This window comes from Rhinolophus hipposideros (genome assembly GCF_964194185.1).
Source record: "Rhinolophus hipposideros genome assembly, chromosome: 11".
NCBI classification, from domain to species: Eukaryota; Metazoa; Chordata; class Mammalia; order Chiroptera; family Rhinolophidae; genus Rhinolophus; species Rhinolophus hipposideros.
This window is the reverse complement of record NC_138057.1, coordinates 81734952-81746915: the sequence shown is the minus strand read 5'-3', so window position 1 is coordinate 81746915 and position 11964 is coordinate 81734952. Positions and strand designations below refer to the sequence as shown.

Below are 11964 nucleotides of genomic sequence, written 5' to 3'. Positions count from 1 at the left end.
AGAAGAGAGCGGAGCTGGTGCTGAAAGGCAGCGTGGGTCATTTTGATCCTGTGGGTCCTGGCTCTGGGCCTGTTCAAGTGGCTCTATTTTGTCCTTGATCCATGGGGTTAAGTTTCATCCTGGGATACTGTCCTTTTACTTAAGGATATGGTCTTCTGGGTTTTCAACCAAAAGCCTGAGGTGTCTATCAAATCTATCTAAAATGATGGGATTTGAATGCAGACGGCCTCCCTGACATTGGGAAGTGCTGAAATGTTCACTCGGCTGTGACAGCCTTCCAGTGGTTTCCCTCCAGGATAATAGAGAGTCTTGTAAGCAGATTTTAGGGCTTTCCCCACATGGTTCCTGTTCTCAGGATTTTCCACCCCAACCTCCAGCCTCTGCAGTAGCCTAGATTTCTGACACTAAGTCCCAGCCTAATAAGACAGCCTCCCCTTCCTTGAGCAATGTCCCCTGTATCACATGGACTGGGGGGACCCTCAAGAGAAAGTCAGGATAACTGCGGATCTCGTCCCCTGTGGTTCCCTGCTCTTGTGGCTTGCACCCAGTTTCTGCCGGCTTTTAGTCACTCTCCACTGCCTTCAAATGGTTGTGTTTTCATTGATACTCTAGAATTTGTTACTTGTATTGAGTTCATCCAACCTAAGCTATCTTCCAATTACCAGACGTCTGAATGGTGAGTTTTCTAAGTGCTTAGCTCCATAAAGCCTGTCTGAAGAGGTGGCATTTGAGAGGTGAAATGCATGAATCAGACATACGCTATTTAGATGAGAGTATTACAGAAAGGAAGAGATCTTGGTGGGTTTGCGAAAAAAAAGAGGCCAGGGCGTCCGAGGTAGTCAAGGATGAGGTTATTGGCGGGGGGCTGGAAGGTACTGACTATGCTGGCATCTTCTCTGGCACGAACGTTTTTCATGTCCTCTGCTCTGCTAAAGTGACCTCCTAACAGGCCTCCAGGCCTTCCACCCCCTCTGCCACACCAGAAGCCAGCTGTTCATTCCTAAAACTCAATGCCGATCACCTCCATCTCCTCTTCCTAAAACCTTTCCCTGGGTGTCTGTCCTTCGCTCCTGAATGGAGTTCCGTCCGTGGAAAGTGTCCTAAAGCCACTCTTCCTATTTCGGGCCCAGCCTGATAACCAGCAGCATCTTTCATTATTCTTCTACCCTCTGGCCAAACTGAGGATACTACCGTTATCTACACTCCAGGCGCCAGTGTCCCTGCCTCCATGGCATTTCTTACAATGGTCTCCCGGCTAGGAGTACCCCTCCCTCATTCATCTGTAAACCACTTCCTGTTTGGTCCCTTCATTCTCTCTCCTGCCCGAGTACCAATCACATTCCCCCAGAGGAAACTTAATGCCAGCTATGGTGGAATAGTCACCGCGTGAAGCCCTGATGTCCTCCGCCGGCAGTCATGTCCCCTGGCCTCAGGCAGGAGACGGCACCCTCCTTCTCCAACAGGTGTTGGGTAGATGAAGCCCGCACCACACTCTCCTTCCCCTGTCAGAGCCGCCTCCACACTCTGCCTCTAATGCTGTTTTTCTGTATCAAATTCCACTTTAATAAAGGCTGTCAAGTTAATTCTACCAAAGGATCACTGACAAAATAAAAAAAAACAAAAACCCTCTCAAGTCTTTGAAAAATTCACGTTTTAAAGAGATTCCAAGCTTTATATAAAAGGAACAAACTTCCAGCATCAGAGGAGCCCCGGGTGGAGGGGGGTTCAGTACGTTTTGAGTCTTTGTGAATTCCAGAAGGCAGGAGGTATCTTCCTAGTCTATGGCCGGGCTGGGCTGAGGTCCAAACACTGGAAGACCCATCATCCTACGTGTTCTCAGCAGCAGCGGGACACCTGGGAACCTTCTAGGATTATAAGTTCTGGGCACCACCCACACTTACTGAATCAGATGAAGGGGGAGAGGAGCACCTGGCAACCTGTTTTAGCAAACCCTCCAAGTGACTCTATGCAGGCTGTCGGGGGCGAACCATGGGCCAAGACTTCGCAGTGGCTTGCAGGCCCTGACCTCCACTCCTAGAGCATGGAGAAGAAACAGCCCCCACACCTGTAGAAACCTCTCCTCCTTTACTCAGTCCTCTCTCATCACCTGGTCCCAGGAGCCCCAGGCGTGGAGACTGGGAGCCACACCGTCTGCGCCACTCTGAGCTTAATATGGAGCCCTGATGAAAAGTCCACTCCACCCCAATTGTCACCCAAGCCAACGCCTGGCTAAACAGGACTCCTGCCTCACCTGTCGCCAGCCTCTGCCTCTAAAGCACGTGCCGAACGGGTGACCATGGCTGACACTCACCCGCACAGTCCTTATGATGTTCCAGGCACGACTCCTGGCAGCTCCCGTGCCCGTCGGGAGGGCTGTTGGGCAAGACTCCAGGGGGCTGAGTCAGCAGTGGGCTTGTGCCACCCGCTCGGCCCGGGGAGCACATGGTGTGACTCGTGCGTTTCCCACAGCACGAGCTCTGAAGGCAGCAGAGCTCAGGGAAGCTGGCATGGCAGCTGCTGTCCCATGGCTGGGGGTGGGCCGTGACGTGTGCCACCTGGCCAGCTGAGTGTTCAGTCCTCCAGGCCAGGAAACCACCGGGAAGGATGGACCCGGCCCAGCTGAGGTCGATGAGTAGGATCACGGAGTCAGATCTGGTTCGTCATGCAGGCCAGGCCCAATCCTCTCTTCCATGAAGACCCCTGGCGATGTGCATTTGTGGGGACCTGCCCTTTCCCCATGAGTCTGTGCCCGAAGTCAGGAAATGAGAGGTGAATACCTAGTGCCCTGGGCCCCTGCGGGTAGGGCCTGCATCTCCTCCACGACCCATGGCCATGACATCTGCATGGGCCAAGGTGGGGGCTGCATCACAGTGGGGCTGCGTGAGCCCCGAGCTGCCCAGCCAGGCTGCCTGGGCTCCAGCTGTGGAAAACGGGGCTCCTTCTGCGCCAGGGACAAGCTCCTCTCCTCATCTCACCTTCTTGGATGCCGGCAGCCGAGGATGAGCTCCAGGATCCTGGCTTCAAGGACAAAGCGCCCCTCTGTTGACAAGCATTGCAAACAGTCTCGGCAGACAGACCGACAGACCGACAGAGAGCACAGGCGGGCAGGAGGAGCTCCAAAGACATCTGGTCCATCTCCAGTCCCCCTCCTGTCTCGGGCAAGCTCACACCTTCTGCACAGCAGCGCGCGCCCAGCAGACCCAGCCCTCAGCCCATGGTGGCCTGCAGGCACGGCTCAGCCTGGTCACCTCTGCGTGGCTCTCTGCAGTGCTGCCTGGGAGTCCGCTTCCCCTGCTGTGCCCATGCCCATTGTCAGCAGCGTGCCCTCTCTACTCGCTTGCAGGTATGCTACTCGTATGCAGGTTGCTCAGTGACTCACAGCAGAGGGGTAAGTCCTGCACCCAGAGAGCGCTCGGCTAACATGCAGTGGGTAGCATGGGTATGGCTGGACGGGTCACAGGCAATGGCACGACGCAGAGGCTGAGGATCCGGCACAGAGTAGGGTTTCTCTCATCGGACCGTACAAGCTGGTGAAGTGCCAACCATCTGCATTTTACAGATGAGGACCCCAGGCCGCCAGGCATCTCACTTCTGACCAGTCCTCATGCCTAAAGGTCTAGAAGCATGCCCACGGCCTCGGAGGTGATGAGGGGCACATCTGGTAGTTGGCACCCATGCTCAGGAAACACATCTTGTGGGCTCCTCCTCCAGTCGAGTCTCCGGACGGGAGCTTGGCCGTGGTGACAGCATGCTGGCAGCTTTCTGACACCCTGAGTGAGGTCCCAGGTAAGCTGTATCCCAGTGCCTGAGCCACAGAAATGTGATAAAAGACATGTGTGTTGTTTGAAGCCTCTAAGTTTTGGGGTAATTTGTTATGTAGCAATAAATAATACAGACAGTAAAAGGTGTTCTTACTTAGTCTGTCTCCCATAATTAGTCTTTTAAAAGACTTAACCATTAAGGCGGCTCAGTCTAGTGGTTTCTATATTTAAAATGAGTCAGAGAAAGTCCCAAAGGGCAGCGAGATGCTCGCTCCATCAATCGTGTCAGTTTCCCATATATGCTGAGAATTAGGCTACTCCTAAATCTACAAGATATCCGTCAATTAAAAGAAAAGAAAAAGCAGGATGTTTTGTGCATGTGGCTTTTGCTGAAGAATCAACTCTGGGAGTTCACTGGAAAGTGACATTTTCCTGGCTGAGACACTGACATAGACAGACCCAGTGCCGGGGGCAGCGAGAGGGCCGTCACAGGGACTTGGGTGCAGCGAAGGTGGCCCTGCAAACCCTTTCCCTCTTGTGGCAGGAAGGCTGGAAGGAGGGGACGCACCCCAGTTCCCACGGGCCGCCAGCTTCTGCAGGCTGAGTGGGTGGGGAATGGCCGCAGAGCTGGGCCTGGGGACGGGCTCTTCCAGGCCTCAGGCTCTTCTGGAGGCCAGGCCTTGTGGGTGCCAAGCCGTGCTCCCTGAGCCCGCACATCCTGAGGAACTCTGTTGGCTCAGCATTCCCTCTCACGCTGTGGCAGGTGAGGGTGGGGAGATGGGACTGCAGGGGCCGCAAGGGCACAGGCCTGCGACGCTAACGTGGTCCCCACCTTCTCGTCTCCCTGGCCCACTTCTCAGAGGAACTACCAACGACCACGACATCTGCGCCTGCATGGCTCACTGGCTCCTTGGGCCCTGGGTGAGGCTGTCCTGACACGCCCTCAGGCTCTGCTTTTTCCTTGTTCCTCATTTCCACGTTACTGCGGTTGGCAACAGCACTTCCAAATCGTATCCATTGGAGGTCCTGGTCATGCTTTTTGGGCAGTCAGTACATTCTTATTGATTGAATGAATGCTTGCTGGCAGGATTTGGGGGAGGGTGGGAGGTGGAGGTCGGGGCAAGGAAGGCAGACAGGGAAGCGTGCTTCCTGCAGGAGCCCCAGAGCCGACACTGCCCCTTCCGCTCTCCTGCCTTGCTCCCCGAGGAGACAAGACGTGGACTGTCCCAGTAGGGCTCCTGGGCTCAGCTGCCGCTCAGCACCCAGCCTTTCCTGCACCGAGAATTCAGTAGGATCCGAGCCCCCCCTGGGCCCCCACCTGGCAGGTTGGCTGAAACACAGGTGTCTCCATAGACATCTACCATCCAAACGGAGGGGTTGCCCGAGGCAGGCGGGCTCAGGTGTAGCTCTTGGAGGCCAAGGGCCCTGGCAGAAGGCTAGGGACCCTGATACCTCGAGCCCAGGAGCCCCAGCTCTGCAGGGACAGAAGCCTCTTGGCAAAAACCCCCAACCCCATGCCAAGTTGGTGTACACATACTTCTTTCCTTCCTTCCTTCCTTCCTTCCTTCCTTCCTTCCTTCCTTCCTTCCTTCCTTCCTTCCTTCCTTCCTTCCTTCCTTCCTTCCTTCCTTCCCTCCCTCCCTCCCTCCCTCCCTCCCTCCCTCCCTCCCTCCCTCCCTCCCTCCCTCCCTCCCTCCCTCCCTCCCTCCTTCCTTTCCTTCCTTCCTTCCTTCCTTTTCCCCTTCTTCCCTCTCTCCCTCCCTCCCTCCGACTCTGCCACTCCAAGGACACCCCAGGACATAGTAAGGTAAGGGAGACTGAGGAAGTCTTTTCCAACCTGGGCAGCTTCAATGAAGATGGAGAACAAACGCCTGCTTTCTCTTGTGGAGACAGATGTTTCCCACTTCTGGCAAGGACTAACAGCAGACCCCACACACATGCCCTCCAGGGCTCCCCAGACAGACGTCATGAACTGCAGGTACTTGACCCCTTTGCCGCTGAGACCGGGCTGGGGCACCATCGTTTCCACGGCAGAGTGTCTCTCCCAAGACTGGAAGCAAAGGCCAGACGTGACTCCACTCACTTCTCCAGAAGACCCAGCGCAGGTGTGGTGGCTGCGGGCGCTCGGTGAGCTCGTGCTGGTGGATTGCTGGCGATGTGACCATGGGTGCTGCGGCGTGGGGGCCCTGGGGCCGGGACGGTGGTGCCCAAGTCTAGCTCCTCTGCTTCAGCCTCCGGGGACGCGCCGTTGAGCGCACTGTGCCCCAGGCTCCGGTTGGCCAGTACCTGCAGGCTCTCATCCCACAGCCTAGCAGATGGGCAGGTGCCTCCCTTAGCCGGGTCCCCAGGGGGAGGGGAGATGCACAGAGAAGTGGGGGGCTCTGCAGGGCCTCACCCCCAGGGTCTCTCTTGCTACCCTTCTCCCTCCTCTCCCGAGGCTCCGTCTACTCACCTTTGGGGTTGAGGCCACAGCACCTGCCTCCAATGAGGGCAGCAGGCTCGTCTTCCCGGCGTCCCTCGCCCACCTCGGGGGGCCCTGGGTGGCTGGTGCAGTCCCGGGGGTCCTGGGGCCTGAGGGCCAGACTCCTTCAGGTGGGCCGGAGCTCTCTGTGCAGGACACCTCTCCAAAAGGTAATGGGCTTTGGCCTGCTGGGTTTCGCCGGCTCCCTGTGCCAGGCTCAGGCCACAGCTCCCACACTCCTGCAGACCAGCTCTGTTTCATGCAGCAGCTTTGGAGGGGACAGCCACACCGTCCATCTCCTGAGTCATTTATTAGGCACCACCGTCATCTAGGCTGAGGTTTTAGATGACAGGTGTGCCGCTCACACCCGCCATGCCCGAGCTTTCATTGGCGGTCATCCCTCTAAGCGTTTAACCATCGGTGCTGGGAAATGGCTGTCTCTTCCAGGCCTGAGACTCCTGAATCTGTGGACTCTGTCTCCTTTCGTTCTGGCCAGTCTTCCCAGGGCTTCTCTTTCTCGTCATACTTGCCAAGGACAGTCCGAGTGGCCAGCCTACGACCCTGTCCTCCTCTGACCTCTGACCCAGGGCTACAAGCCCGCAAGATGTCCGCAAGCTGTCTGTCACAGGTAACAAACAGCCATCTGACCAACCACACGATGGCCCTGGTGGTGGGTGGCCTTCCATCCTCTGACGACAGCTCCAGCTTTCAGGCCTGACATGACACGACCGACTTCGTTCTTGTGCTGAAAGCAGTCCCCAGTCTCAGGTGCACTGTCCTGTGTCCTTCAGGATGGCCCAGGTGGTAACCCTCAGTTCTGAGCGAGCCCTGAGTCACCTGAGGCCTCGTCAAATCACAGAACACAGGCCTCCCCTCTCCCGCCCACCCTAACCCCCGTCCGGGCTCAACCCAGGGATTCGCGCTTCCAACTAGACCGCGCTGTGGCTGCTGGGCCACGGACCACACTTGGAGAAGCACTGGCCTAGGTTTTACTGTAGTAACACTTTCCGACATTGGTGGCTTTAAGCAATGAACTGTCTCTCAATCGTGGGACAAGTTTATCGTAAGTTGGCCAGGAAGTCCCTCTGGGAAACTGCTGGGAATGCAGCCATGGGGACATGCAAGAGGGAACTGCTGCTTCAGCCTGGAAGGGCCATGCGTCACTCCTGCTCAGGGTCATTGACTGGGACCCCGAAGTATTCCCCTGCTATGTGTTGGACAGCAGGGTGCGATGGCCTTGGGACCATGGCCCCCCCCAAGGCACCTACTGCCCAGGGTGAGGGTGAGGCCTGCACAGTCAGGTCTGGACACCCAGTGATTGTGGCAACTGCCCAGGAAGCCTCGAGCTGGCGCCGACCACACCCCCACAGCAGCTGGGGTACAGCTTTGTCCACGGGCAACGGCCTGGGCTCTGTCTCCTCCTCCTTCTGTGACCACTGCCAGGATGAGAGTTTCTACTGTCCTGCGCCTGGGTTCACACACGGCTGTGACACAGGGAAAGCTCCGGTCACACTTAAGAAGACAGCCAATCGTGTGTTTACAGTGGAAACAGTAAAGTCGGTTTATTGAAAAACTATTACAATTGTTCTTCTGTTACACAGGTTTAAAATATTTTAAAACACCCTTTCCTGGGCATTACAGTTGGAACTTACGAACACGTCTATTGAATTTCTAGGAAATGTACAATGCGTCATTTGACATTATATTTTAAAGGGCCAAATGTCCTAGAATCTTTAGCAGAGGTTTTCTGTTTACTGTTTTCTTTTTCTTTGTGTCCACACGTGTCCAATTATATAAATTAGGAGGAAAAATAAAATTACGCGAAAAGAATTTCTGCAAATATAAGAAGTAATTTTATTGCAATATACCGCAGCTAAGTGGTCTGGGGGGGAACGGGACACGTTTTGACTTCAGTACAAATTACAACAGCTTTGAAGGGGGAAGATGATGACAGAATACAGGGAGGGTTCGGGAGGGATGAGAAATTTCACCAGAATCACATGACCTAGAGAAACCCACAGGGCGCACGCAGCAATCCTGGGGTATGGCTTTTCTTTAGAAGAGATGAACGTGACAGTCATTGGTGCATGCTTCGTCCTGGGTTAGAAAGATGCTTGAAGCCAGACTTTCTTTGGCAAGAGCAGGACTCGATTTCCATGGACATTCAGGAAGTTCTCGTGGGTGGTGTTCAGTTTCTCCCGGACGGCTCTACTGTGGTCTCGTAAGCGGGAACCACGTTCTGGCCGGCAGGGTGGGGTCGGTGGAGGACAGCAGCTCCTGAGGGGCTGTGCAGGGCCCTGGGGCCCAACGTGCTTCTCCCATCGTGGGAAGAAAGGGCATTGCGTGAGGGCAGCTTTTCACAGTAAAGGGATGCCTTTCCTCGCTGGCCCTCGGGTCCTCGCCCACAGGAGGTGGCCCCGCGTCCAAGAGGAGGGAACCATACCTGGGCCGAGCCTTGCCTGCCCAGGATGAGGCAGATGGCATTTCAAATCATGCACGTGGGAAAGGGGCCCTGCAGGCGGCCCGAGAGACACAGAGTTCCTTGCATGTGTCTCTGTCTGCCAAGGCCGCATGGGGGGCAGCCCAGCGGAGAGAACATGGGACAACTGAAGAGCTTGATGCAGTTCTTGGAACAAATAGAAATTAGCACCACAAACATTCGGCAACCGAATACAGTCTGCTATGGTTACACCGTAGACAACGTGGCAGCGTCTTGGATTGTGTGTGTGTTTTCAAATCACAGAAGCTACTAATACTGGTCACAGGCCTGGGAGCAGCCACACCACGGTCTGGGGGCACAAGAATGAGGGAACCCAGGGGGGAGGAAGGTGACGTGCATTTATCTTAACGTCCTTGGCAAAAACCTGGATTGTGGAGGAAGGTGGGAGTGAGACATGGCCAGGTACTCCCAGGGTCGCCCTCAAGGTCTCAGAACAGATAGCACCACAAAAGAGAAGTGTAAAAATAAGCACCAATTTTCATTTTGTTATCATCTACAGAAAACGTGGTTTCCTGCCCTGGCCATCCTCCCACCAGGCCTGCAGGAAGAAAAGTGGAAAAAGGAAGCCATTAAAGTTAACTGAAGCCTGCCTTTTAATCTGAGTGCATGTAGAAAAGGTAAGGTGTAAAATTCTTTTCTGCTTCCCCATTAAAAAAGTAATCCAGAACTAATAAAAAGTTGTCAGGAGAGGGTACTGGCACCTGGTGTTTACATGGTGGCCTGAATCCTCGCTGCTCTGGGCAAATTTCCAATTGAGAGCTCGTTCTTGTCCAGGGTTGGGGGGCCTCCCGTGTCTCAGCAGAACCAGATTTCATCCAGAGGGGACACCTGCTCCTTGTCCCAATGGGACTGAGCTAAGATTCCATGCGTGATTGGAAGTCAGGGACACTGAACATTCATGACAACACAATACAAATATTTACTTAAAACTCACAAAAACAAAAGCACCTTTGATCCGTCGGGAAGGCCCATGACGAATGACATTTGGCCTGTGAGCGGATCGTGTTGTTGGGATCGGAGGCTCTGGGGGGTGGGGTGACCTTTACGTGGCTTGCCTCGGAACATTTGTTGAAGGTCAGGGGGAATACGCATCTTCAAGTGGAATTTTTTAAAAAGAGTGATCTCCAAATACCGTGGCCCCACCCCCCAGCTCTGCGGACCCTCTACGAACGCCATAGGTCAGCTCAGTGGCAAGAAGCGTGGCCCTGTTCCCATCCCTGTGGAGCGTGGTGTCCACGGAAAGTTCGGGCCCAGCGGCCATGGGACATCTAGGTCATGTGATCCGGCTCTGGGGTGGGGACATGGCTCTTTCCCTTTGCTCTCTCTGGTTTGGGGTGCGGCCCGGCGGGGTGCTGAGGTGCAGACGAGGTCGGGGGAGGGACGAGGGGCCTTCACTGTCCAGGACACCCACAGGCGGCGCGCTGAGGTCACGAGGTTGGTCATGGGGGCCGGGCTCCTAGCCCAGGAAGCAAGCCGGCCCCACTTCAAATCCGAATTTCTGTGCCGCTTCCCCGAAGTCGTGGAACATGATGTCCACAATTGGCACTTGCTCTACCCTGGGCGTGTCGATCTCCAGCACCGTCTTCTGATAGCCCTTCCTCGTCTGGGAGCAGGAGGGAGAGGGGGGGTGGCGTCAGAATGGGCGGGGCCTCCCAGGCCACCCTCACCCACCAGACCCCGCCCTGCGTGACGCCACAGCACTGAGGTGGGCAGGTGGGAGGAGGAATCTTGCCAGCCCAGAGCTGGCCTCACCCCACTGTGTCCCAGTTAGTCCCCCCCACGGCCTGGCAGGGGTTCTGTGACAGAGACCGCAGCACATCCGGACCCACCTCCTCCCTGCCAGGTGGGACTCCCCGTCACACCACTGGCGTTGCCCAAGGCAGTCCTGCCAGGACCGTGGGCCCCACTGGAACACCCAACCACCAGCTTCTCGTTCAAAAACTAAGGGTCCCAAGACGGTGACGACTGACCGCTCAGCAGGCAGGATCGCACTCAGAAGCAAGCGGTTCCACATTCAGTGGAGCAGGAAGAGGAGAGAACCTTGCCCACTCCCTGGTCCAGAGGAGGACTGGGTAAACTGAGGCACCGAGGGCAAGGGCACACAGGGAAGCAGTGACTACTAGGTGAGTCAGCACCTCTCACTCAAACCATCTGTTTATCGCCCACGAAACTCATTTCACCCACCCTCAGCTCAACTGGGGGTGGGAACGCAAGCACCGCCTGCCCCAATTGGAATGAGTGTCAGAGAGGTGACAGAGCTGCCCCAGGAGAGGCATGGCCCCTCGCCCCCTGCTGGGCCACGTGTCCCAGAAAACAGGGAACGAAGGTGCAAGACTGCTCTGGTCCGGAAAGCTACCCCAAGTCACCTCTGGGAATTCAGGACACTTAAAAGTGAGGCTAAGCTGGCCTTGCCTCCTGTCACTTCCCCTAAGACGAGGGTCGACGACCGTCGCAGACGTCCACCTGCCGACCTGTCTGGACAAGCGGCTTCCATACCTGGGACCGAGCACAGCACTGCCCGTCCAGCTGGCACTGGCCCTAGGGAGGCTCTCCCTCCACACCCAGCCCCGGTGATGGGGTTCCTTATGGCAGATGGCGGGGCCTCGGGGGGGGCAGAGCATCCGTCCCAGGGAGGCCGTGACGACCACGTGGACAAAGCCCCTGGATCCCGCGTGGCACGTGGGAAGGGGGGCTGCTATAAGGTGACTTTCGCTCTCTGGGTGGCTGTGCCCACGAGGGCCCGGTTCTGTCCTGTCCCCAGCCCTCTCTGTCACCCGTCTGTGAGAAGCCGCGTATGGGCAGCCTCCTGCGTGCGCCTTCCTGACGCACACCTCCCAGCCCAGGCCAGCCTTCCTGACGGCAGCCAGCACCCTCACGGCACCTGCCAGGGACTGCATGTTGGGCCCCCCAATCCAGATGTTGACACCTCACCCCAGCGTGAGGCTGTTAGGAGCTGGGACCTTCGGGAGGCAACCAGTCATGCGGGTGGAGCCCTGTGAATGGGGTCAGTGCCCTTGGAAGAGGCCACTGGAAAGCTGGCCTTCTCTACCACATGAGCACTGGGACGAGGGTCCCCGTGGGACCTGACCGTGCTGGCACCCGGATCTGGACGTCCAGCCCTCAGAGCCACTGAGGAATCAATGTGTGGTTTCAGCTGCCAGCGGGGCCTGCTCGGCACCTGAGTGAACTGAGACAGACCTGAGCCAGAAGGGCCCTGGGGGCCCACACGCAGCCGGGACCCT

The 11964-nt window shown here is 56.5% G+C and overlaps 1 protein-coding gene across 3 annotated transcripts in view; it reads right to left on the bottom strand.

The window, feature by feature from the left end:
* Positions 1-7761: 7761 nt before the first annotated feature.
* Positions 7762-11964, bottom strand: part of COL5A1 (collagen type V alpha 1 chain) — a 150625-nt gene continuing 146422 nt past the window's right edge. For all 3 annotated transcript variants that reach the window (XR_013994427.1, XM_081066278.1, XM_081066279.1), the window contains exon 66: positions 7762-10325. Coding sequence is in view for 2 of the 3 variants with exons in the window: in XM_081066278.1 (XP_080922404.1) it covers positions 10179-10325 (147 nt within the window). In the remaining variant the exon portion in view is untranslated. The remainder of the gene's footprint in view (positions 10326-11964) is intronic.